The sequence below is a fragment of the Chelonoidis abingdonii genome, chromosome 1, assembly GCF_003597395.2.
Source record: "Chelonoidis abingdonii isolate Lonesome George chromosome 1, CheloAbing_2.0, whole genome shotgun sequence".
Classification (NCBI taxonomy): domain Eukaryota; kingdom Metazoa; phylum Chordata; order Testudines; family Testudinidae; genus Chelonoidis; species Chelonoidis abingdonii.
Window position 1 is genome coordinate 90,543,820 of NC_133769.1, and position 26,053 is coordinate 90,569,872.

General features: G+C 40.3%; 1 protein-coding gene across 1 annotated transcript in view; it reads left to right on the forward strand.

Moving 5' to 3' along the window:
- APAF1 (apoptotic peptidase activating factor 1) overlaps positions 1-26,053 on the forward strand; it is a 78,101-nt gene that overhangs the window by 48,911 nt on the left and 3,137 nt on the right. Inside the window, 9 exon segments of the mRNA XM_032788561.2 lie at positions 576-704; positions 1,474-1,599; positions 2,154-2,273; positions 11,679-11,804; positions 14,498-14,620; positions 16,447-16,566; positions 16,799-16,924; positions 23,587-23,712; positions 24,606-24,752. Of these exon segments, the coding sequence (XP_032644452.1) occupies positions 576-704; positions 1,474-1,599; positions 2,154-2,273; positions 11,679-11,804; positions 14,498-14,620; positions 16,447-16,566; positions 16,799-16,924; positions 23,587-23,712; positions 24,606-24,752 (1,143 nt within the window).

The window sequence follows — 26,053 nt, forward strand, 5'->3', positions numbered from 1 at the left end:
AAATAAAATTCTGGTTGGTGGCAGCGAGATCAGATCCAAGCTGGGTATAAGCTTGGGGGAGGTTCACAGTAAACACTCAGATTTTGAACGCTAAGTCCAGATTTGAGACAGATGTTTACCACACCCTCCCCCTCACAAGGACGGTCAGCTGATCAGCACAGGAAGGAGAGGAGGAGGGGCAGGAGGAGTAGGGAGCTTGGCTGCTGGCAGGACCAAGCTTCTGCCTCCCGCCCCTGCAGGAGAGAGCAGTGGGCGGGGGGACTGAGTGAGGTCAGGACCTTGGCAGGTAACAGCGTGCCACTGAAAATCAGCTTCCGTGCCGTCTTTGGCATGCGTGCCGCAGGTTGCTGACCCCTGATATAAGGTCTCTGAGAAATGAGTGAGTCTGTTAATTTAAGGAACCACGTTCTTCCCAGTTGGTGAATACATATTGTTGAGTGCTTTAAACTACTACTAATGATCATAGTTAATTACTTGCCAGCAGTAAAGTACATATAAATCTTATACAGTTTTTATCGAGCAGCTAAGTAATAGTCATAATACAGTATAATTATTATAATTTTATATGTTTGCAGCTTTTTGATGTTATAACCAGTGACTTGTTAGCAGAAGTCCTTATAAGTCACCACAGTACAATCCAGTACTGTGACTTTTGTCCTGGCAATCAGTTGGTAGCAGTTGCTTTATCACATTATTCTGTTGAGGTAAGTGACTGTCCTTGTTAACATAATTTAAATAATCCTCCTGGGATACTATATGGAGAAAATGGGGTGTCTAAATCCATTAGTTTTGGAGAGCTAGAACTTTTCAATAACTACACATGTGCGTATGTGTGCAAAATGAACTTAATTACTTTAGTATTCTTAGCACATAATATAATATCTTAATTTCATTTTTCTATTTATTTTTTTACCCATTTTATTAATTATAATTTTGAATGGTGAAATATTGTTTTTATATTTTCACATAAACCGCAAAATGAACATTTTTTTTAACTGTACACGTTAAAAGAAAAATAAATGAGAAAAACTCAGTCTTCAAGAGATAATATGGTATAAAAGACTCTTGTACTTTATACCGGTACACTGCAGGGCTTTTGACCATTCAGCCAAGTGAAAAACACTAAGTAGTGGATGGAATACTTACTTCATCCATTCTAGTCCCAAAACATTTGAGTATCATATTTTCTAAAACAGACACATTTAAGTCTACATTTGAGCACTACATATGTTAGATTGATTTAATTATACAACTGAGAAGGCTGATCTTTCAAAGAATAAATATCTATAGTAAATAGTGACAGTAGAAGACAACTCCATGTTACAGTTAGTATATTCAGGATGAGGACTGAAAGCAAATACTAGTAGAAAAAATTGGTATGTCCTTAGGTACTATTGTATGTGCTTTGTGTTTCGTACTTAGAATGTAGTGGTGATATAGTTGGGCTCTTGCTTTGTTGTATTTTTGCTGTAGTTATGGAATACAGAATCTTTTTTAAAAGTAGCTGATTGCAGAGGACATCTGAGTTGGGTTCACTGTGTGACATTTTCTCCTGATGGATCTTTATTTCTGACATCGTCGGATGACCAGACAATTAGGGTAAGGTAACTTATTTCCAGTTGTATAGGCATATTTACATATTGTTACTTGTTTAGGATACACACTTGTGTATAATATCTGTGCTATATTTTTTGATCCCTAAATTCCTGTGATAAACTGCAGTGCTACCATTAGCAGAGGTGACCGTTGTTCATTCTTGTTGTTTCTTTCCCGACTTCTATAATCAGTGTTCATACTTCTTATGCAAATGAAATATATAATGCAATAGCTGGTACTTTCATTTTAAAAATTCTTTTCTTTGATTTCAAGTTAGGAACAGGTGAACTTTGTTCATGTGACTTCTCTGAGTAGAAGTGTAGGCGAGTCAGTCAGTATGGGAAAAATATCAATATTGCATTTTATCTGTTTGGATTGTACATCCCTTCCTAGTAATCTAATAACTGAAACCCATTAAAAGTATTGGGTAGTTATTCTCAATGATTTAAAATGATTCCGTTTATGAGTTTTACTTTTTGTATGTGTCCTTATATATTGACTGAAAGTTTTATATCCTGTTTTTTATAGAACCTTTGATACATTATTCCCTTTAACAGATCTGGGAGTCAAGTAAGGTGTGCAAGTCCTCTGCTCTTGTGTTAAAACGTGAACTAGATGTCGTGTTCCAGGATGATGGACTGATGATTTTAGCAATTCTCAATCAGCAACATCTACAAGTAAGTGTGTTTCTGTATGGACTTAATTCATAAATCAATAATATGCCCGAGGGTCTCTCTAATCTACAGAAAAAGCACATTAAGAATTGTTATTTTTCTTTTTGATTTTAAGCATTTGGATCTGGCATGTAAATGTCTAGTGTTCCGTAATTTACTCTTTAAAGGATTGAATTACTGTACATTAGATCCAGACAAAGGAGCTATGGCTATTTTAATGAGCAAGACCTGTTAAAGTTTGTGGGCTTTTTCCCTTGAAAAGGAAGATATGCAAATTGAAGTTAACTGCATTGAGAAGGGTAGAGGACCTTTTCTGTTATAAAATAACTGTTCTTTACTAGATGTATACCTTTATATTTTATTAATTTTGGGTACAATATTTCTGTATGGGCTAAAAATACAAATTGTTGTTGATACGCTGGAGAAATTAAACATACTAAATACTTTAAACACACATGTAGCTGCCTTCACTTTCGTAATAGAAATATTTTTGAATTACATGTATCCTTCCATAATTTTGTTAAGTTATATCAGTTATGTGGTGTGACATCCTGTAGAAGTGATGCATCAGGTGGCTAGTGTAGCTAATTTAGAACACTGACATGCTTAACTACAGTAGCTTACAAGAAAACATGCTTATATTCATTTTTTGTTACAAAATGCTGTCTCTTCAGAATTTGTCAAAATGTTTTTCATATTAAATGTCAACAATTCCTTTCACGTAAGTATGTTGCAGTTTAACTTTTTATTTTTTTAGAAGTCCGATCAGGCAATTACTTAAATATACTAAGTTGTCAATTAATGGCCTTCCCTATACAAATTTTTGCATCATCTTTATGTATGTATGTCTGAAATGCAGGTTGTCTTAAAAGATCCTGAATCCATCCTTTAAAAAGATGGACCCAAGCCACAAGGCTTGGATCCAGATTTTCTCATAGTTTTGGCATGTTTAGACCTCTCTCTCTCTCTCTCTCATCCTTGAGCTGTAAAATCCTGGAGTATCAAAAGAAGTTCTAAAACAAAGGGAAATTGAAAGTAGAGCATAAACAGTGGGGTGAGCAGAATTAAATAATTTAGATTTTTCTCGAGAGTTTCTTTAGGGACAAGAAGTAGCTGCAGAATGTGTTTACAAGACCCCAGTACATCTGACAAAGTAGATAGGGTTAGTGACAGAGTGTTCCACCCTTTCTGAATGATTTCTTGCTCTGCGGGCCACTAACAGCATCTTAGGTATAATACCCATTATGGACCAAATTCTGCCCATCCATGTGCAACTTGTGTCTTCTGTGGGAGTTCTGCATGCAGAGGCACTAAGGAAACTGGATCCTAATACAAACTATCTAAAAATCTTCCTTGCTGGGGATACACTAAGTATTTGTAGGCCATGGAAGAGACAGAATGAGATAATCCTTGTAGCTGAAAGTATTTTTTCAGCCTTTAAAACGCCTTTTCTACCCAAAGCAAATTGAAAAATTTAAAGCATCAGTAATGACAAGGGGGAACTTTTTTCACACAGTAGACAATTGTGTGTATGACTTCACTAGTCCTTCTGCAGATCCCACAAGAATTTATGCTGAAGTGATGCATTTTAAAGCAATGGCACTAACTTTTGTAGCTGTGAAAACTGAACGCCATATTGCATGGCACCAGCAAAGTGATCTACATTTCCTGTGTAGTAATTCAGACTGTCAAATTCTAAAAATTTTCTGCTGGTGAATGACAACTGTCTAATGTCAACATTATCAATATTCTTATCTGAGAGCACTGAATGAAATATTAAGGAATCAGCATCTTCCCCCAATTCTGTTATTTGTTCACCTATAATTAGTCTTCATTAAACCTTTATTTTCAAGTATAATTGTTTGAGTCTTATTGTCTGTGTGCATATATGTATGTTTGTCTTCTGGCTTTTTATGTTTTGGGTTTTTTACTTTCGTTTTAACCATAACCTTTCAAATGGAAAGTAGAATTCGGTGTTTCCTGATAAGGGAGTCAAAAACATTTGTATGTGATGTTATATCCACTGACTTTTTCTTTCAAGTTTTACTTTTTTTTAGAGCTAAATGCTGCCTTTGGATCAATTCCATGAATCTCTAAAGAATTGTGAATGAAGTAATTGAGAGACTGATAAAACTCTTCCAAACTTAATCTATCCTCTGAAAAATCTGGCATAACACATGAAATGCAGAGACACATGAACTGTCATGTCGCAATAGACCAGAGGTTCTTTTAGTCTGGTATTCAGTTTTAGTGGTTATTTTAAATTCTTCAGGCTCTGTCTACAGGAGCTTTTTCTCTTCACATTTCCCACTACTGCAGCTTTACTAGTGGTGGCAATAGTGTGAGTGCTAATGAAGATAGGTCTCCAGAGTTTTAACCAGTGTTATCTAGACCTACCTTTGACGAGGAGAGCAACTATTTCAGTTGCTTTGTATCAGGCCATGTTTGTCTGGCAGGAGGCCTGGCAGCCCTTCCTGGGTGAACTTCAAAAAATTGTTCTGGTTGCCCATGATATGTAGTGTGAGGGAATAGCTGAAACTGATTGTTCTGCTGCTTTCCTTTGCATGGGGCATATCTGGGGCATATCCATTCTTCTGATTAAAGGAGACTGTTACAGCATTCCATCTGTGTAAGCCTGGCTGAAGGGGAACCTACCTGACAACTTCCTTTCAGAAGTGTTTGCCCCTGCAGGAGGAAACATGGAATCTTAGGTACCCCATCCTTTTTACCTTTTAGTCTAAGAGCCCATAAAGGGATCTTCCTCTTTGCTGGGACCTTTTACCTACTTTCCCCACTCCTTGTCTCTCTTCTCTCCTATTTTCTGTCTTTCCCCCACTCCATCTCCTCACCAAACTGTCTGTCTCTTCCTTTGCTTGGAGAACCTGCATCAAGGCTAATTAAAAGGCCTATACTGATGCAATAGGCCCTCTTCCCTTTTCTCCAAAGGCACCAAATGCTTTTCTACTCAGAGCTGCTGTACCCCATCCCCTTTTATGGGACTGTTTTAAGTAGGAGGACATGGAACCGGTGGGACTGGTTGGAGCCCCTCCAGAGAATCCAGCAGAACCAGAATTCTTGGTTCAGAGTCAACAAAGGCATTAAAAGAGAGACATTTGTGTCATACTTTATACAGCAAAGCATGGCAGAGGAGGAATGCAGTAAATGAGGTGAAAATTCTTATAAGGCAAGCTCACCAACTTCTCCACATCAACCAAGTGGCTTCTCTGTCTTCTATTTCATTAGTTGGCACCCCTTCCCAGTCCGTCCATGAATATACTGCATTCAGTAGATATCGCTGGAGGAAAACTGGCAGATCATCCTCTGCAACCCAGAGATTTCCTTTCTCTCATTTCCTAGTACAGGTTACTGCTGGGGCACCCTCTGCCTGTGCCATGGATGCCTTCCAGAAATGTGTTGCATTTGATACATGACTACAGAAACACTGCAAGATTTCAATCCAGCTATACATGGAGATCCTTTCTTACTCAGTACATAGTACATATTGCTCCAAGGACACTCTCCATCAGCAATCTCAACAATAAAAGGAATATACTACCCCTTGACTTATTTCTCCTTGCTCCTTCCAACAGAGATGCTACAGAGTAAATAAAAATGAGGAGGCTCTCAGAAAATTCCTCAACTGACCCTGATTTGACTCCTCCTTGAAGAAGTTAGTTACCTGAATCCTGTTTGGAAAAAATCACAACCAGAAACATCCACTTCCTAGTGGATTCAACCTAGTGAATGGGACCAGCTGTCTAGCAGGCAATACATCCATCTGACCATCGATAAAAGTTGATAGGATGCTACCACAGGGCCAGAATTGATGCCACTGTGATTGTAGTAGGTCAGATAGTTAGTTATTTCCATTGACTCCATCTTCTGAGGGATCAAGTAGACAGAAAAAGGGCCCTGACTTTGTAGATGCTATGAAGCAGAGGTGACATCATGCCTTAATCACCTACGTCACTATGTAACTGCACTCCTTCACCTTAACAAGCTATTTCTCTAGGACATCCCTGTCACAGCACACTTAACTAAAACACAATTTGTTGCAGCAGACAACGTGCACAAACCCTGCTGAACGCTGGTTTTGGCGCCTCATTCATTATAGCTCATGCCATTTGGATTCCTTCCAATTTTCCATTTTGCTTCATAGCTACCAGTTGAGTAAAATGAGATTTATAGTTCTTCACTTGGAAGCCAGACCAGCAGAAGATGCAGCTGGTGGAATCTACCTCTTACCAGTTTTTCCTTGACAGAGTGGCAGTATAGTCCTCTGCAAACAAGTGGTCACACGCATCCTCATTGCAGGTGCTTCCTGTGTACGTACTGATACTGTAGAACCAGTAGAAGGGAATCATGATTGAGCTGAGGGAAGTTGCAGAAAAGGGATCTTCAGAATTCAGGTCATTACACCTCAAGTGACACAGTGCATTCCATATTACCAGCTACCAGAATCTGAAACCTCCTCATTTGATGAAGGCATCTTTCCTGCTTCCTCCTAGTCTGGAAAAGATCTTCCACAAACAAATGAGACCTGGAGAAAATAAAAAAGAATTTGCATTTGGTCTTTGAAAGATTCAGAAAGTATTGTTTTCATTTCCATTCTGAAGAAGTTGCAAGGAGTCAGAGCTGTTAGATCTAAGAACCTTGACAGATGTACCTGATCTAAGGGATTGTGAATGGAAACTTTCTTCCATGAGTGTTCCATTCATAGGATTTTTTTTAAAGTCAGTAGGCCTCAAGGAGAAGCCTACCGTCATATCAAATCACCACATTCCACTAGGAGTTTCCTCAGGTTTGCAGACACATCCTTCCATTATAAATACAAGGTGTCCCAGTTTATCCTTGTAATAATGCACAGAACATTCACCAAGGAATACCTTTGTGTCCGTTTCTGGATAACATGTTTGCAAGATATGTTGATTGCTAGAGGACACACATAGCAATAGAGCTCTCACTGGGATCCTTTTTTGGGGTTATATCCCCAAACAAATAACCTGACATCTGTATTACAGGTCACAGGGAAGCAATGCTAATGTTTCACTAGTCTTTTTTAATGATAGTCCAAGACAATGGCCCTAAAGGGAGTTGTAAATGTAACAGAAGAAGACCTGATCAGATACGTGTCATAGCCAGGAGAGTGCAGTTTGTTTCAGTGGAGTTCCTTGAAGCTGGCTAAGCCACTCATCACTTATCAGGGCTGGGGCAGAGGGTTGGGATGTGGGGGTGAGGGCTACAGGGTGGGGCCAGGAATGAGGGGTTCAGGGTACAAGAGGGGGTTCAGGACTAGGGCAGAGGTTGGGATGCGGGCTCTGGTTGGGGCTCTGGGGTGCCGGGGATGAGGAGTATGGGGTGCAGCCCCCAGCCCTCTCCCTACTGGCAGCAGCTAGCTCCAGAGAAGGGGCCTCTCTTTCTCCCCTCCGGCAGCAGGGAGCTCCAGAGGAGAGTCCCACACCAGCCGTGCAAGCCCCAACTTGCTCTCCTCCCCAGTTCCCACCTACCCCCTGCCTCTCTCCTCTCCAGGTCCCTGCTCCATGGCCCTTTAGAGCTGTTGCATGGCTATTTATAGCCTGCTGAATAGCCACGCAGCTTAGAGGGAACTTAGCAAGCTGCACTTAGGGTTGATGTGAACTGCCACTGGCTCGTAGGCCTTGTAATGAAGAACACTACCTTATAGGTAGACTCAAATGCTCAATCTATTTAGTTTAACAAAGAAGAGGTTAAGAGATGACTTGATTACAGTCTGTAAGGTGCCTGCTGGGGTAGTGGGGCAACAAATATGTGATAATGGGCTCTTCAGTCTAGAAGAGAAAAGTATAACATGATCCAATGGCTAGAAGTTGAAGCTGGACAAATTCAGACTGGAAATGAGGTGTACATTTTTAACGTTGAGGGTAATTAATCATTGGAACAATTAATCAAGGGTCATGATTAATTCTCCATCACTGGCAATTTTTTAAATCAAGATTGGTTCTTGGGTTCGTTCTTTCTTTCTTTTTCTTTGAGACCTGCTCTAATTCAAAAGGAATTATTCTAGGGAAATTGTGTGGCCTGTATTATGCAGGAGGTCAGAGTAAATGATCACAGTGGTCCCCTTTGGCCTTGGAATCTATGTATCTGTGACTTGTAAGGCCAGTTCAATGTTAAGCAGAAATTCAAAGAGTAGAATTGAATTCTCAACTTGTTACACTTTGTCTCTCAATAGCGCTTACCCTGTAGCATTACTTTTTTTGTTTGGGAGGGGAAAAAAACACTTTTTTATAAAAGAACAATAGAGAAAATTAAAAGCTTGACATGAAGAGTCGGCACTTCTGAAATTTGGCCAAATAGTATCAGAGAACGTGGGCTAAGAATGCTTGGGGTGAACAATAAGCATCGCTGCAGGTGTGTTAATTTTTTTAGTTATATGAACTCTTGAATTTCACATCCTGTCTACCAGAATTGATATCACATATTATAATTAGTGACTTAGTCTTACTATTTGCATCACTAGAACTTAAAATAACAGCTTTTCATAGCCTTTTTTAAGTCATTGTTTGAATTAGATTAAAACTACAGAGATTAAATCTTATTTTCAAAGTAACTTCAGAAGTCCTAGATACAGATTTATCTGTACCGTACATTTGCTCTATATCTATTGCCCACCTTACAATAACACCTTAGAGTAATATAACATCTTCATTAGGGACTTTGCCGTGATGATGCTCAGCGCTTTGCAAATCCAGCAAGCTTCAAGGGGAAGGGAGCATACTCAGTACCTCAGAGGGTTTAGTCCTTGTTCAACTAGATTAGAAAAGCAGCATAACTTTTTGTTTTTAAAGCAAGAATAAAGCATCACAAAATGTATTTGGTTCTTTTGCAAAGCATTTTGTCTAGTTATAATATTTTGTAGTATATGTTGTAAAATTAGTAGAAGATATAATAGAGCTGTCATTGCAGCCTTTCTGCTACTAAATCTTTACAGTAAAGTAGGAAAAGACTGTGTGTATATTGATGAAGTGTTGGTAAGTGAGGTTCTATTGTATACTTGACAAACTGTTAGGTTGCATTATTTGTATTTTAAGAAATATCAAATATTTACCTACTATTGGGCAAATTTGTTACAACTATTTGGACCTTTATAGGAAAAGACCTTTTTTTCAACATCCTTTTCTGTCTTTGGACATTTGAGCATCTATGTGTTAGAGGATCTGAGTGCATAATCATATTCCTCATGGAGAAAAAAAGTTGGTAAGATACTTGAACATTTTCCCAATCTTGCTTATCTGTTTGGTTCTGTCTACCTGTTTACTCAGTACTGTCTCTTTTCCATGTGTTTGTTTTGCCATCTTACTATTTGCAGTGTTTTACATTAGAATGTGTGTTCTGCTGTCCACGTGCTTTTATCCCCTTGTCATTAAGGAATACTCGAAAGGAGTGTAAATAAAATAACTTAAAAAATTAACGAAACCTTCTCCCCCAGCAAGAAGATTTTTTTTTAAAAAGCATTCTTATTTTACTTATACAATTGCAATTTTTTTATGAGGCGGTGTTAGACTCCAGAGATTTTCTGGTTCAGTGATTGACTTTGAAACACTTTTAGTCTCAAGTTTGGATATCATTTATACCTGGTTTCCACTTTTTTTTATAAGAAGGGATATAGAGCTGTGCAATAGTTATAGTAATTCAGTATTCTCTAATTCTAGAAATACACAGTTGGATTTTTGAAATTTTGAAGTGGTATTGGGTGACTTAGAGGGTTTGATTGTCAAGTATAGAATATTTTTCCTCTAGGTCACAAATTGAATTGTGTCCAAGGTTAGGAGTGACCAAGTCCTTTCCATCTAATGGCTGGCATATGAATGTGTTGGTTCTTAGACTACTTCCCAGTGAACAGGTAGCTACTTGCCATTTAAAAAAAAAGAGTTGACTTCTGATTTTCAGAAATAGATGGACTTCAGTGTCTACTTGCACACCAAGGAAAACTTTCCACTTAGCCTCTGACAGTGAATTTTTTAAGCCCTTCTAACATTTCTGTGAACAATATGAACAAATTACTTGTGTTCATTATCTAAAGGAGGTTAACCAATGAGAATCAGAAACCTGCCTATGGATCTAGGAAGGGACTGATATAGGAACATACACAAATGCTGCTGGTTTTGGCGTGTGATCATCTATAGAATAACCTTCCTAGTGAAAGGTTTCAGTCCCCAGCCCATGTTAAAATCAATACTTTCGTTATAAGACTCAAACCATGCTATTTTTTCTCATTGCACATGTATAGTTACTTTTGCATGTCCATGGGAGAATAGATCCCTAACATCTTGTTTGTAAACTACTGTAAGCAAAGCTTTTTTTTCTTTTTCTTTCAGAGACAGTTTAAAACAATGGTCACCAACCAGTCGATCGTGATCAATTGGTCAATCCTAGAGCATCTCCCAGTTAATCATGATCTCTGGCAGCACAGTGGGGCTGCCGCTGAGACAGGCTCCCTGCTTGCGCTAGCCCCATGTTGCTCCTGGAAGCGGCCAGCACGGCCCCGGGGATGGGGATGTAAGGGTCTCCCCCGCTAGTGCCTGTAAGCATCACCCCTGCAGCCCCTGTTGGCTGGGAATGGGTAGCTGTGGCCAATGGGAGCTGCAGGGGTGGTGCTTTCAGAGAGGGGCAGTGTGTAAAGCCACGTGCCACATGCCTCCCCCTACACTGGGCTGAAGGGGTGCGTTGGCCGCTTCCAGGAGTGGCATGGGGCCAGGGTAGGCAGGGAGCCCAACTTAGCAGCAGCCACGCTGTGCCACCGACCGGTAGCCGCTGGAGGTAAGTGCTGCCTGCTGGGAGGCTGCACCCCAACCCCCTCCCAGAGCCAGCACTCCGAACCCCCTCCTGCACCCCAAGCCCCAGCCCTGCTCCCTGTCCTGGAGCCAGCACCCCATATCTCTTAAATTCAAAAAGTGATCTTGGGTGTAAAAAGGTTGGAGACCACTGGTTTAAAAGAAGCTTTCACTTGTTTGTAAATCATTGCATTCCAAAGATCTTTCCAGGAAGATTACCTGAAAGTGATAGCTGAACTGATGTGGACAGAGATGACATGTAGTTAAGACCTACTGTACCCAGTTGCTAGGTGTGTAAAATCCTGACTGTACTGATGTACTTGAAAAATGTTTTGCAGGACCTGTAAAATCCTGTCAGCTTAAATTTGTTTTATCCAAAGAACAAATGCCTAGAGCTAGTTATACAGCTTTTATAACTTCTTTCTGAGTTAGAATAGCACATTTGAATATACTATATCCTATTTTCAAGTAGGTATGCTAATACAGTGGTGGTCTAATGTTGGGTCCCACCAAAAATGTAGGTTTGTCATGTGTTTTAAAATAAAGATGCTGTACAAAGTTGCTATAATTGAATAATCCACATTTTCGGTTGCAGCTAATTGATGGAAATACAGGCCATACTGACTATCTGACTGAAGCCCAGGAATCTCTTATTTGCTGCTGTTGCCTAAGTGAAGATCTTCAATATGCAGCATTTGGAGAGGAGAATGGAACAGTAAAGGTACTGTACCCTGATTTTTGGGCAGTATTGAGTAAATCCACTGGTTAGTGTTTCTAATGATTTTCTTTAACACAAAAGTAACATTCTTTTTTAAATTCTAGAAAGAGAGAGGGTAAGTAATTCAGATACTGCTTATACTCTTGAAGACTAAAAGAAATGGTATTGTAAACCTGTTTTATGGGAAATCAACTGGGAATGGCTTTAGGGAAGGAAAACTGAAAGGTAATCCGTGAGGAGTTTCCTCAGAATTCTGTCATCAGGGTTTTCTCCCCTTCTAGCAAAAGAAGCAAGATGTTGGATCACAGACCCCAATATCTGCATGGATCTAGGGATCTATTGGAGGACCTATGCCTCTGTGCTGCCTGCATGGTCCCCTTTAGCTGTCCTCTGCTCCCTCTCAGAATAGCTACAGTGGGTTCCAGAATGTGCAGAGAGAGTACTGCTTAGAACTTAATAGAGCCTCATGTCCTGAGTAGATTCCTGATGCAACTGGAGGTACTAGGAAAAGGGAGAACAATATATTCCCTGGCTGCCATGCGTGTTTGGAGACTAAAACATTTATTATCCAGTTTATAAATATCAGAACTGTGTTGGCATTTATCCCCCATACTTTTGTCTGCTCACATGAAAGGAGGGAGGGATAGTTCAGTGGTTTGAGCATTGGCCTGCTAAACCTTGAGGGGGCCTTGTAGGGATCTGGGGCAAAAACCAGTACTTGGTCCTGCTAGTGAAGGCAAGGGGCTGGACTCAGTGACTTTCAGGGTCCCTTCCAGTTCTATGAGAAAGTTATATCTCCATATATGAGTCAGTAGAGTGTTAACAGTAGTAGTACCTTACACTTGTTGGCCACTTGACTCATTTCACATCTCTCATTACAGAGACAAGACAAATTTTGAAAAATTGCACTTGCCTGTTCATGTTTATTGCTGAGCATAACATAAATTTAGAGGCCAATTTGCTGTGTTGCAATCTTGTTAACATAAAACGTGAAACATATAACGTGTTGATAAATTGTATAGTCAGTGGTTTGACCACACTTTGGTTTGTTATGAAATATATTTAAAAGACCAAATAAACTATGTGAGTTAGGTTTATTGATACAAGCCAATAATATTATAGTACAGAAAAAGATTCTATAAGATACCAGTCTCTGGCAAGCCATTTTGTGCAGCATTATTACATTCACCTTAATCAGAAGATATGCTTCCAAAGCTAAACCACCTAAAGCCATCGTTTCATAGCCAACCTTTTTACACATGCAAGTGCCAAGTCATTTGAAACTGCATTTAACCGATTAGCTTTCTACTTTGTTTTTCTGGTACTATGGTGTACCCCTCATCTCTTTGTTATGAATACATATATTCCAGATACCAAAAGGTGTGAAGGCATTTCCTAGGTCTGTACTAGGGTAGAACAATTATGTCTTATTCTTTCCCTTTTGGACATTTCAGTACTGATCTGCAAGAGTAACTTTCTTCCTGTTGCTATGTGTAGCGGGGTAGTCACCGGCTCCTGCCCTGAGGGGTTTAAAACAGCCCTGGAGGAGGGCTGTGGAAGGGCAAGATGCCTGGGCTTATTGGGAGGAAGCAGGCTCAGCTGGGGCCATGCGCCAATCAGGGCCCAGCTGGCCCTATAAAGGCTTGAGCCAAGAGCTCAAGCAGACAGTCTCTCTCTGCATTCAGAGAGAGAAGGGCCTGGCTGCAGGGAGCTTAACCAGGTATCTAGAGTGGAGCAGGGCTAGGGAAAGGCCAAGGGAGTTGGGGAGCTCTGGCCTAGGAAAGCCCTAGGCTGCAGTCCTGGTAAGGCCTATTAGGTACTGGGTTGCAGGGAGCAGCCTATGGGTAGCCAGAGGCAGCAGGTCCAAACCCCTTTGCCTGTGATGAGTGGCTTATACTGCAGTCTGCCCCAGTGAACGGGAGCTAGATAGAGACTGGGCAGTAACCAAGACTAAGGTGAGTGGGGATAGTGGGTGGGAGTTCCCCTCAGAGGGGGAGACCCAGAACTGTGGGGATACTGCCAGGGGGGCAGCACCCAGTTGGAGGGACACGGGGGCCAAGCTGTGGCAGATCACCGGCCTGCAGAGGGCACTCTGGGCTGGAAATCGAACTTATTCCCTGAGAGACCAGCAGGAGGCATCACAGAGGTGAGTCCGGCGCCTTTACACTCTGGTAAAGCACTCATTTGTTCTGGTCTTGACAGCTTCCCTGTCTGCTTAGAGTAGGGGGTATGGAATACTTAACATAAGTGAACAGGTTAAGGCTCTATAACTGCTATGATATTACTTTTATATGTGCTTAATACGTACTGATATTTATATGATGCGAATAATACATATTGGTAATGTGATTCACATATGCTATCGCAGACTATATTAGTCAGCAAACACAAGCACATATAAAACTTCACGCATAAGTTGGTACATACATGTCTGATACCCAAAGGAAATTGAATGACTTACAGCCAATTTTTAACAACGTAGATTATCTGCTCGCTTTTTCCAAGGGTCAGGCAAACATATGGATTTTTTTTTCTTACCCACTGGTTTAGATTTGAGACCTCACTTTTGTGTAGTACTGTATAGTATTCCATTACTTTTATTTCATATGTTTCGCTTACATGTCTTTTTCTGTTTATTATATGTATGGATGTATTTTAATTCTTTATAAATGATTTCTCTGATTTTCATTATAAAGGTTTTGAAATTGTCAAATAGAGTTTTCAAATCTAGGACTGGACATGAGAAATCTGTACAACATTGCCAGTTTACATCTGATGGACGAACCCTTATTTCAAGCTCTGATGATTCAACTATACAGGTGTGGAAAATGTTTTTAAACTTACATTGGAGCATTCAAAGCTACTAAAGAAAAAGTAGGTTTACACTACAGATAGTGCAGACTCAATAAACTCCATGCATTTTCCATACTGACCATTGTTAGCCTCATGGTCCATTTGGATGGAGGACCATCACAGTTGAGCAATGTGGACTGGCAAGGAGATGTCTGTTAGCAAGGTCAGTCTTCTCGTTTACCTCTCCTAACCCCACCATTGAAACTTGCTGGGTGTCTTGCTAATGGCATCATTCACAACTTCTCTACACTTGTGTTCATAGAATCACAGATACAGTATCATTTGTCTGATTTGTGGGTTAGGAACTAACCGAGTTCAATAACTCTGATGGTTTATAATTTGAAGTTATAAAATCCGAAGTACTTATTTTGTTACAAATAAATCTCCACTGACATTCAGATTTGGGTCTTTGATATCAATGGATATGTAGAGAGTAAAGAATTTTCAGACTTTGCTTAGTTCAGGACTGGTAGGTGTTTCATTTTTTAAAAAATGTAGAGAATGGGGCAGCAAATTGCTGCTTTTAAATAATTAATTGTGCATGCTTATCTTGTTGGACAGAAACAAAATGAACCAAGTCAGAAAAAGAAGCACTTCATTGATAGCCTAAAAAGGACCAAAATGTTTAGTAAAATCTAAAGTAGCTTGGTGACCTTTATATGTTTTAGAACTTTTCTATTTTGTGTTCACATAATGATGAATTACACTGTTTTGGTAAAATTTAGCTGAAATAAGTGTCATAGTTGCAAAGAACTGTTGATTTTCAAAATTCAGTTCAACCATTTAGTAATTTAAGAATTTTGGGACCTGATCCAAAGTATACTGAAGTCAATTAAAAGACTCACTGACTTCAGTGTACTTTGGATCAGGCCCTTGATTGTACCTTTATGGTAGCTAATTTAAATATGCAGAGATGCATATTTGCACATGGAAGGCTAGGCTTGAGCTTGAAGTCGGATTCTTTTTCTTTTCTTTTTTTTGTGTTTTTCTTTTTTGCACCCATATAAGAATTACTGAGTAAAGGAAAATTTATTAATTCCTTTATTTAACTTGTCTTGACGAGTTGTTTTTTGTTCTAGGATTCCCTCTAGTGGCTAATTTAGCACTTAAATTTTCTGGGCTTTCAACCACATACTTTTCATGGCTATTGACTAACCTTTTTTTCTTTGGTGCAGAAATCTATAGGTTTAAAAAAAATCTTGAGCTGTTTAATAATTTCTGTAAATAAAGTAACATCCTTCGAATGTTTAATGCACCCTTGCTGAAATTAAAAAGAAAAAAACAATACAAACTTTTAAAACAAAATGACATTTGATCAAAAATGTATTTTAACTGTATAATAAATGAGTAAAATTGCTTTACTCTAAAATAAATGAATTAAAGTGTGAAAAGTTATTGGTTGAAATAATCAAGGTTTTTAGGCCCTGCATTTGAGTTTGCCGGGAAGTTTTCAAACTCACTAATAACGGTAGCTAGTTATTGAAAGTCACATTATACAAATTTTATTGGGGAGGTTTTTTCCCTTTTCAGACTTTTCTCAAGAGTTACTTCACTCACATGAACTTTCTGTCAGCTGCCCATTATAATACACTTTTGTGACTGGCTCACATTAGTGGTTATCCAAGGTGTGTTGCAACAAAGCTAGATACCTTCAATAGTTTACATGGACTGGAAGACAATGGATATTTTCTGCTGAAAAAAACAAGTTAATCATTGTTAAATTATATTTGCAATGTGGAGGAAGAACTCATTGTTTGTTTTAAAAGCTTACAAATTCTATGTTTATAAGCAGGTGTGGAATTGGCAATCAGAAGAATATATATTTTTAAAAGGTCACAAGGAAGCAGTGAAGAATTTTAGGCTTTTGGAAAATTCAAGACTTCTTTCCTGGTCATTTGATGGAACAGTTAAGGTAAACACAAAATATCTTTGTATTGACAAATTACAGAAGGTGCATTGTGTCTTTAATTGGTAGCAAAAAACCCATAAAACTGTCTATTTAATTTTCAAAGAATGAAACTTATGCCTGGTCTATGCTGAGGTTTTTACCTAGAGGTGGAAACTACGTGATATAGCTGCACGCACCAGTTGATCAAAAACTGCAAAGTAGTCTGTACATTTTAAATTTTAATAATATTTTATAGGTGTGGAATATTTGTACTGGAATTATAGAAGAAGATTTTGTTTGCCATGAAGATGCTGTTCTTTCTTGTGCTGTTTCACCTGATGCCACCAAGTTTTCATCTACCTCTGCTGACAAAACTGCCAAGGTTAGTAAACATAATATTGACAAAATCTGCACAATGAGGTAAGTATATCGTGGAATTTGTGCTAAAGACCAACTTCATTAGGTAGCCAACAACCACTCCAAATACCTCTAAGTATTTCAAAATATCATTTTATTTATTTTGTGTGTGTGTGTGTGTGTGTGTGTATGTATGTATGTATCAGGTGACTATCTATTAGTTTGTCTGTATGCTTTCTTTCTTGCTGTGTGCTTGCTTGTGAGGTTATAGTGTGGTCTGTTTTGAGGGTCTGTGTTCTGAGCCAAGTGTCTGGCTAGGCTAGGCTGAGAGTTTACTAATGAGCCTGCTGTCCTTTGATTTCCCCAACCCCGTAAAGTGCCTTGACAAGGGGGCAGAGCTAACTCATGGAAAATATATTCTTTAAGTGCTTGCTCACGTCAGTTCCATTCTAGGTGTGTATAGCTGTCAGATACTTTTGCCTTAGTGGTATCTGTAGGGCCAGCAGTGGCACCTCCTTGAGTGCCACGCTCATGTGTCAGTATGTCGGGCGCTGCCCGTCGTATGCCCTCTCGGTTCCTTCTTACCTTCCATGCTGGTTGGTTGTCGCATCTCTTTCCCTTGCTTTGCAAGTGGTCAAAGTTTTCCCTCCCCACCCCCCCTACTCCTTGAACCTTGTGTTCCAGCTGTAAATAGTTTGTTTAATTACTTTAGTTAGTTAGTGAATAGCTGTTAAGTACTATAGTTAGTCAATTAGAGTCCCAGCGGGCCATGCCCCAGTCTCCGAGTTTTAACCCCTGCTCTGAGTACTACAGATGAAAGTAAAACTATTTCCCCATGTTTATTTGCCCCTCCCCCCCACTACTGTTCCTCACAACTTCTTGTCAACTGCTGCAAATGGACCATTTTGATTACCACTACAAAAAGTTTTTTTCTCTCGTGGTAGTAGCTCACCTTAAGTGATCACTCTCGTTAGAGTGTGTATGATAACACCCATTGTTTCATGTTCTTTGTGTATATATCTATCTTCCTACTGTATTTTCCACTGCATGCATCCGATGAAGTGGGCTGCAGCCCACAAAAGCTTATGCTCAAATAAATTTGTTTGTCTCTAAGATGCCACAATTACTCCTGTTCCAGACCTGTTTCGGTTAGTGACCTGCATGGTAGCTGTCTGAAGTACTTGGGGGAATCCCACATTAAAGAGAAGTGTCGCATCTTTAAGAACTTTCATCCCAGGACACAGAAAGAATGCAACATTTGCTTGAGGGCCCTCCTCGTGGCGGCAGCTCTTTGCCCAGCCTCAGAGCACGCCTGGCCGAACACAACTCCCAGCTCTTCCTGGTATGGATCCCCTTCATCGGTGCCCAAGAAGGAGACTAAGAAGAGGGACCGAGCAAGTTGGGGCATTGGGCAAAGGACCTGCTTGGGTTGCCTGCCCACACTGAAACTGCAAGAGGGCACATGCCCAAGGGGACCTACTACTCCCCTAAGGGATCCGCCACTGACTCCGGGGAGTGGTAGAGGATCCAGGCTGATAGCGCAGTCAGTGCTCTCTCAGCTCCCAGCGCCCAGAAAGTAACAGACTATCCTGCAGCAGCCAGCACTGTGTGCAGGGATGGACCCAGTGAGACTCCCTATAAAGGGTAAGCCAGCCAGAAAGGCCTCCCAGAAAGCAAGTGAGTGCCATCGATCTCTGGAGCCGAGGCAGAGCCCTTTGTCGCCACATCCTTGATGTCAATGTCAGCCCAGGTCACTGTTTCGTTGCTACTGGTCCCCGACACCACGCTTTTGGCACTGATTTTATTTTTGTGCTGACCATCACCCTCCCTGGCACCTTGGGGAAGCTCCCCCTACTTCCAGCACCAGTCTGACCATTCGAGGCACTGGTCACCCATGGTGACGGTTAGCCGACAGACCCAGATGTTGATGGCCCCACCCTGGTCACCGAAGGAGGATTTCTCTAGCACAGGCAAGGAATTCAGCCCCTTGCTGAGACAGCACCATCGCGACTAGGCTCTGAAGGGTGCATCCACCACAGCAGTGCCGACCTGGCAGCAGGGCCAGTGGCCAGTGCAATGGCCTTACTGGAATACCTGGGGCATGCTGGTTATGCCAATTCCCCCATCTCACCAGTCCTCGGTTGCCGCTTCGGATAAACTCCAATCAGCACTAGCGGCGCTAGGCTTGGTGCAGGAAGCACTAGCATGCACTGTGATGGAGGAACAGGTGTCCACCCTGAGACCCCCTGTCCCTGTGGGGGATGATACCCTGGGCCCTCACCCGGTGGTTCAGTTGGCGGTGTCCTCTCCAAAACCAGATAGCTTTAGGAACCACCAAGCCCTGCTCCCATGGGTGGCCACCAACTTAGACCTCAAGACGGAAGATATGGTGGAGCAATCAGACAGTGTGCTCTCTGCATCCACCTCTACACGTGTTCCACTCTCAGTGCGCAAAGGGGTCCTGAACGTTGTCAAAGCCCTCTGGCAAACCCAGTCCTCCATCCTGCCCATTTTCAAGAGGGCCGAGGAAAAAGTATTTTGTCCCCACTAAGGGGTTTGAATACCTATATACCCACCCACCCCCAGGGTCGTTGTTTGTGTTGGTGGCCAACAAAAAGGACAAGCAGGAGCCTGCCAGTTCCACCCCCAAGAATAAGAAGGAGAGACTGGACCTTTCTGAAAGAAAAATTTATTTTGTGGCCAGTCTTCAGTTCCAGGTAGTGAACCACCAGGCTTTTTTAGGGCATTATAATTTTAACCAGTGGGACTCGCTCCACAAGTTTAAGGACTCCATGCTTAAGTTGATGGCCCATGTGTTCGGGGCTCTTGTGGAGGAGGGTACCACAGCAGCTCGGTGCCTCAGCCAGATGGCCTAGGATGAGTTCGATTTAGTGGCCAGGGTGGTCACCTTGGTAGTGGTCATGTGGCACAGCTCATGGCTTCAGACCTCTGGCCGGCCCCGGGGATGCAGTCCTCCATACAAGAGCTTCCGTTTGATGGAGTCAAGCTGTTCTCCAATCAGACGGACACGAGCCTTGGCAGGGGTCTACAAGGAGAAGAGACAATGGGTTCAGTCGCCGCTGCCCTTCCTCCTCCCGCTCACCTGCACAACCTAGCCAGGTGAAACACGATGGAGCCAGAAGGAGGCGTTTTGAGGGTGTGCTCGAGAGTGACGCCCCAGTCACCTTCCCTGGATCTGCCCCATCTTTTCCTCAACCATCTCCATCCCTATGCTCAACTACTGAGGATTGGAAATGTTTGGCCTGAGTCCAATACTAGGGAGTAGAAAGTCCTTAACTAGACCTACATACCTGGCCACCTGGAAACAATTCACATGCTGGACCTGGGCCCAAGTTGTTAGGCCTAAGCAGGCCTCGCTGCAGCTGATGCTGGACTACCTTATGCATCTCAGGCTCCAAGTTTTGTCCTTTTTATCAGTTAAGGTCAACTTGCCTGCTACATCAGTCTTTCACCTTCTGTTCTAGGGCAGATCAGTCTTGGCTCATAGCATGATGGTCCGGTTCTTAAAAGGTCTGGATCATCTCTACCCTCGAGTCCGGGACCCAGTCCCTCTGTGGGATCTGAATCTGATGCTCACACAGCTCGTGAAAGCTCCCTTCGAGTCCTTGGCATCCTGTTCCCTTCTTCTGCCTGTAGGGCCTCCAAGATTAGGGCACTTACATCGAGGCTGCCCTATACAGTGTTCTTCAAGGACAGAGTCCAGTTGCAGCTACATCCAGCTTTTCTGTCCAAGGTGGTATCACAATTTCACACAAGCCAGGACATATTCTTGCCTGTCTTCTGCCCAAAGTCTCAAGTCTGAGGAGGAACATAAGTTGTCCTCCCTGGATGTCAGGAGAGTGCTAACGTTCTACATCAAGAGGATCAAGCCATTACACAAGTCAATGCAATTGTTCATCACGGTGACAGGTAGTATGAAAGGTCGTCCAGTGTCCACCCAGAGAATTTCTTCTTGGATCACAGCTTTTATCCGATTCTGCTATGATCAGACAAACGTGCTTCCACTAGCGATTGTATCCGCCCAGTCAACCAGAGTACAAGCCTGGTTGGCAGCCTTCCTGGCCCCTATGCCAATCTCTGATATCTGCAGGGCCGCCACCTGGTAGTCTGTACATATGTTCACATCTCACTATGCACTTACCCAGCAAGCCCAAGATGATGCTGTCTTTGATAGATTGGTGTTACAAGCCGCACGTCTGTGAACTCTGAGCCCACCTCCAGGGATACTGCTTGTGAGTCACCTAGAATGGAATGAACATGAGCAAGAACTCGAAGAAGAAAAAATGATTACCTACCTTTTGTAACTATTGTTCTTAGAGATGTGTTGCTCATGTCCATTACATTACCCACCCTCCAACCCCTCTGTAACAGTTGCCAGCAAGAAGGAACTGAGGGGGCGTAGGTCCGTCAGCACCTGATATACTGATGCATAAGCGCAGCACTCAAGGTGGCACCACAGCCAGCCCTACGGATACTACTAAGGCAGAAGTCTCCGACAGCTGTATAAATGGGTGCGGCGCACACCTAGAATGGAATGGACATGAGTAACACATCTCGAAGAACAGTTACAAAAGGTATGTAACTTCTTTATCCCAACTTTTTTATGTATAAAATGATGGGGTCTTAATTAGCTCAAGAAAGAGATCTTGGAGTCATTGTGGATAGTTCTCTGAAAACATCTGTTCAATATGCAGTGACAGGTAGGAAGCTAACAGAACAATTAGGAAAGGGATAGCTGAAAAAAGAAAATATCATAATGCCACTATATAAATCTGAGTATGTCCACACTTTGAATACTGCGTGCAATTCAAGTCACTTCATCTTTGAATTGGAAAAGGTGCTGAGAAGGGCAACAAAAATGATTAGAGGTATGGAACAGCTTCAAGTCTGAGGAGAGATTAAATAAACTGGGACTGTTCATCAAAAGAGACAACTAATGGGAAATTATGATAGAAGTCTATAAAAAAAACATGAATGGTAAGAGAGAGTGAATAGGAAAGTGTCATTTACCCCTTCACTTAACGCAAGAAATGGGGTCATCTGATGAAATTAACAGGAAGCGGCTTTAAAACAAGCAGAAGGAACTTCTACTTAACATAACATACAGTCAACCTGTGAAACTTGTTGCCATGGTATGTTGTGAAGACCAAAAGTATAACGGGGTTAAAAAAAGAATTAGATAAGTTCATGGAGGCTAGGTTCATCAATGGCAATTAGCCAAGATGCTCAGGGATGCAGCCCTATGCTCTGTGTCCCCCTAAACTTCTGATTGTCAGCAGCTGGGAGTAGATGATGAGATGAATCACTTGAAATCGCCCCGCAGCACTGGGCACTGACCTCTGTCAGAGACAGAATATTGAGCTAGATAGACCATTGGTCTGACCCAGTATGATCATTCTTATGGACTACACACACACTCTTAAGGAGAACTGTTGACTTTAGTTCTCAAAAGGTACACAGTCCATGCCCAGTATTTTGCATAGCTAAGTGTATTGCTTTAGGGTTTTCTTTTTTTAACTAAAGCATTAAGCAGCTAACTACAAACAATTTACAAGACAAGATTTTTTTAAAAAATAACTAAATATTCAGGTGTATCTCACATTTTTCAAAAGTACTGAGCACCCAGCAACCCTCATTGACATCAAATCTGGTATGTTCCTGATGTGAATCTCGGTTTAGGCTTCTGTTTTTGAAAATTATTGGCCTACTTTGTATTTTGCCCCTTGTATGTCCAAATGTTAACTAGCAATCAGATCCTAATTGTCTGCAAGTTTGATTTTAGACATTAAAATTACTTTGTGCAGCATTCGAAATACAATTTTTAAAAAAATATTTGAATTACATTAGACTATACAGTTCCTTCAAAATCAAAACACTTTGTGAAATCAAGTCTATTTTGCTCCAGTTTTGTTATGGAAGAAAACCCAAAAAACAAGTTCTAACATGTCAAAATGTTTTGATTTTTCATTTTAAAATGACTTTTTTTAGAATTTTTAAAAGTTGTGTATATTTTTATATTATATTGTCTAAACTAAATGTTCTTAATGATTCAAAATGATTACTTTTCAGAATTTTCCTTCCAGAGAATGTAAAAATTTTCCAGTTTTATTCCTGTTCAGAAGAAAGCCACATTTCAAAATTTCTAAAGATTTTGAGAACTGGAACTTATTTTTAAGTATTATTTTACAAATAACTAGATCATTTAATGTTCCCTTCAAGTTTCTAAGAAAATGTGTAGACATCTTTATTAAAAAGACCGCCTCCTTTGAGATTTCTTCTTGTCAGCCCTGTGAGTGGGCTGCTTAGTGCATGTTCTATTGTATTACACTACAGTGTGTGTTTCAGTGTATTTTTTGATCTTATAAAATATCTTTGTATTGATTCATGAAGTTCCTTTTCCTTAATAACTTCATAAACTTTCTGTCTAACAGGTCAGGAGCTTAAAATGTGTAATACTAATTAAAAAAAAAACTGTGCACAATTTTTCAAATAATACCTAACAAATATGTGCCTCTCAGATTTAATTAATCTGGGATTTATGTACTTTGAATATTTTTGATCCATATGTTAACACGTGTTTCTGGTTGGAGTGGACAGATAAAATTGCATACATTTTCCATGAAGTATGATTTACCTTTAATTTTTTCTTAAACATTTCATTTTTAGATATGGAGCTTTGAAAGTTCATCTGTTCTTCATGAGCTTCATGGTCACAAAGGCTGTGTGCGGTGCTGCACTTTCTCCTTTGATAACAAATTCTTGGCCACTGGAGATGACAATGGAGAAATAAGGGTACATTTGGAGACATTTTAGTAATAATACATTGAGTCAAAACTGCTCTAGCGATGCTTAGCCCAGTGTACTTGCCAGATATTATTTGGGTAATTATATTCTGCCTATCTAATTTCCCTATGCCATTTAGGGAATGTTGCCTGTCAGGAATAAATAGTGACTCCTTTGCCCTCAAGGGGGTAGCATTTTTTTTGTAGTTGGGGCACAACTAAGCTGAAAGTCATCTAGATACTATAGGCTATTAAATTGCTTTAGAAAAATACCTAAAAGATTAGACTGAATAGAGAGTAAAGACTACAAAAATACCAGAAAGAGCATTCAGAATAGACGTGCATGTGTACCTCTGTTTTTGCACCTTTTTTTTTATTATTATTGATGTTTCTTGTGTGGTGGGACTCTGACCATCCATTTTGAGGACTCATGGTTTACAAATATACATACAGATTGATAGGAAAGGATTCGCTTTTTAGGGGTTCCTTGTGAGTATTTTGTTTAAAGTTTGTTTTGCACAAAAAAAGTAGAAAATATAAGGTGGTTTTATGCCCATTCCTCACTCCCTGGAAGCAGAAAATATATTTGTCATGTTGACTTTGTCATTTTTTTATGGTGGTCTAGTGATGATGATTATGGTGCTCTATAGATGGCTGGCATTCTTTAGTAATTAGTCTCCCACGAGTCAGTTGTGAAATAAACCCTCCATATACCATAAAGTTACAAGATTAAGAGTTATCTGATTTGCCCTCTCACTTTGCAACCAAATATAATGTTTGAAGTACAGGTTGGATTTCTCTAGTACTAAAATGAGAAAAAAATAAATCCTGTCATCCTTACAGCCAATACTCCTTTTTATTTAATGCCATTAATAGATGTATAATTAATTATATCTCTCTTAGATTTGGGATGTCTCAAGAGGTGAATTACTTCATCTCTGCTCCCCCATTACTGTAGATGAAGGAGAATCAACACATGGTGGCTGGGTAACAGACCTCTGTTTTTCTCCTGAGAGTAATATGCTTGTGTCATGTGGAGGATATCTTAAGGTAAGCCCCACAAAATACTGTTTTAATTTAAAGTACAGGATTGGAAGGTGGCACCCTCGATGTCCTGGTCATATTTGGTATTTTAGTTTTAAAAACTGTTTCCCTCCCACAGCCCCCATTTCTGATTGCTTACAACTTTCTCAAATTTCTTTTGGGGATGACATTTTTTTATGCTTGGTTTCTGTCCAAAGGTTTAAAAAAAAATTGAGTAAAGTCAATTGTCTTCTGAGTTATTTGAATATAGCATTGGTGGCAAGCTTTCCTTAAATGTTGAATCTTAAATGTTGAACCAGTTATCATCTATAAACCACTGTATTTGCAAGGCCAGAGAAAATGGAATTGAATAATCAGTTATGCTGATCAGTGGATTCATGAGCATTTCTAAATCTCTCCGATGTTGTATCTAGCACGGTAAAACAAATGTCTTGGTAACAGAACTATTTAATAGGCTAATCCATAGAGTTTCTTTTTACTTAGAAGAAGAAAATAAAAACAACCCAAGAAGAAGAGACAAATCTTCAGTGACCAGAACTGTGATTAAGAGCAGAAACTGATGTTAGCAAAATACCCCTGCTTAACAAATGTTCTTATATTAAGGGCATGATGGTTGCTGAATACCCTCAGATCTCCTCAGTTTTGGGTGTTCAGTACCTCCAAAACGTAAACTTCAGAAAGAGTTGTGTGCTGTGAACCTTGCAGGAGTGGACCCTTACTTTGTAAGATATGAACATCGAATACTCGGTTGTTCACTTTTTTTCATAAATACATAAGAGTTTAAAAGGAGTTGGTGATGGTATGTGGTCCTGGTCTCTAACTAGGTCTCCTACAGGCTATAATAATAATGTGGCACTGTACTTTGGAAAAAGTACTGTAAAGATCCTCTGAAAGGATGTAAGTTAAAACAGGAAATTGAAATTTATCTTTGGTGGAGAAACTTCTAGTGGCTATGTTTGTTTAACCCATTAGAGATTTACAGTAACTATTGTGGTTAGATTCATTGAGCTGTATCCTATTATCTGTTTTTTACACACAACTATAAAAGACTTTTTAGTATGAGTTTCATATGTGGAAAATGATGGGATATCATAGAACTGTAAGCCTAGAAGGGACCTTGAGAAGTCAAGTACAGCCCCCTGCACTGTGGCAGGGTCAAGTGAACCTAAACTATTCCTGACAGATCTTTTGTCCAACTTGTTTTTAAAAGCTTCCAATGATGGGGACTCCACAACCTCCCTTGGAAACCTACTCCAGAGCTTAAGTACCCTTATAGTTAGAAAGTTTTTCCTAATATCTAATCTAAA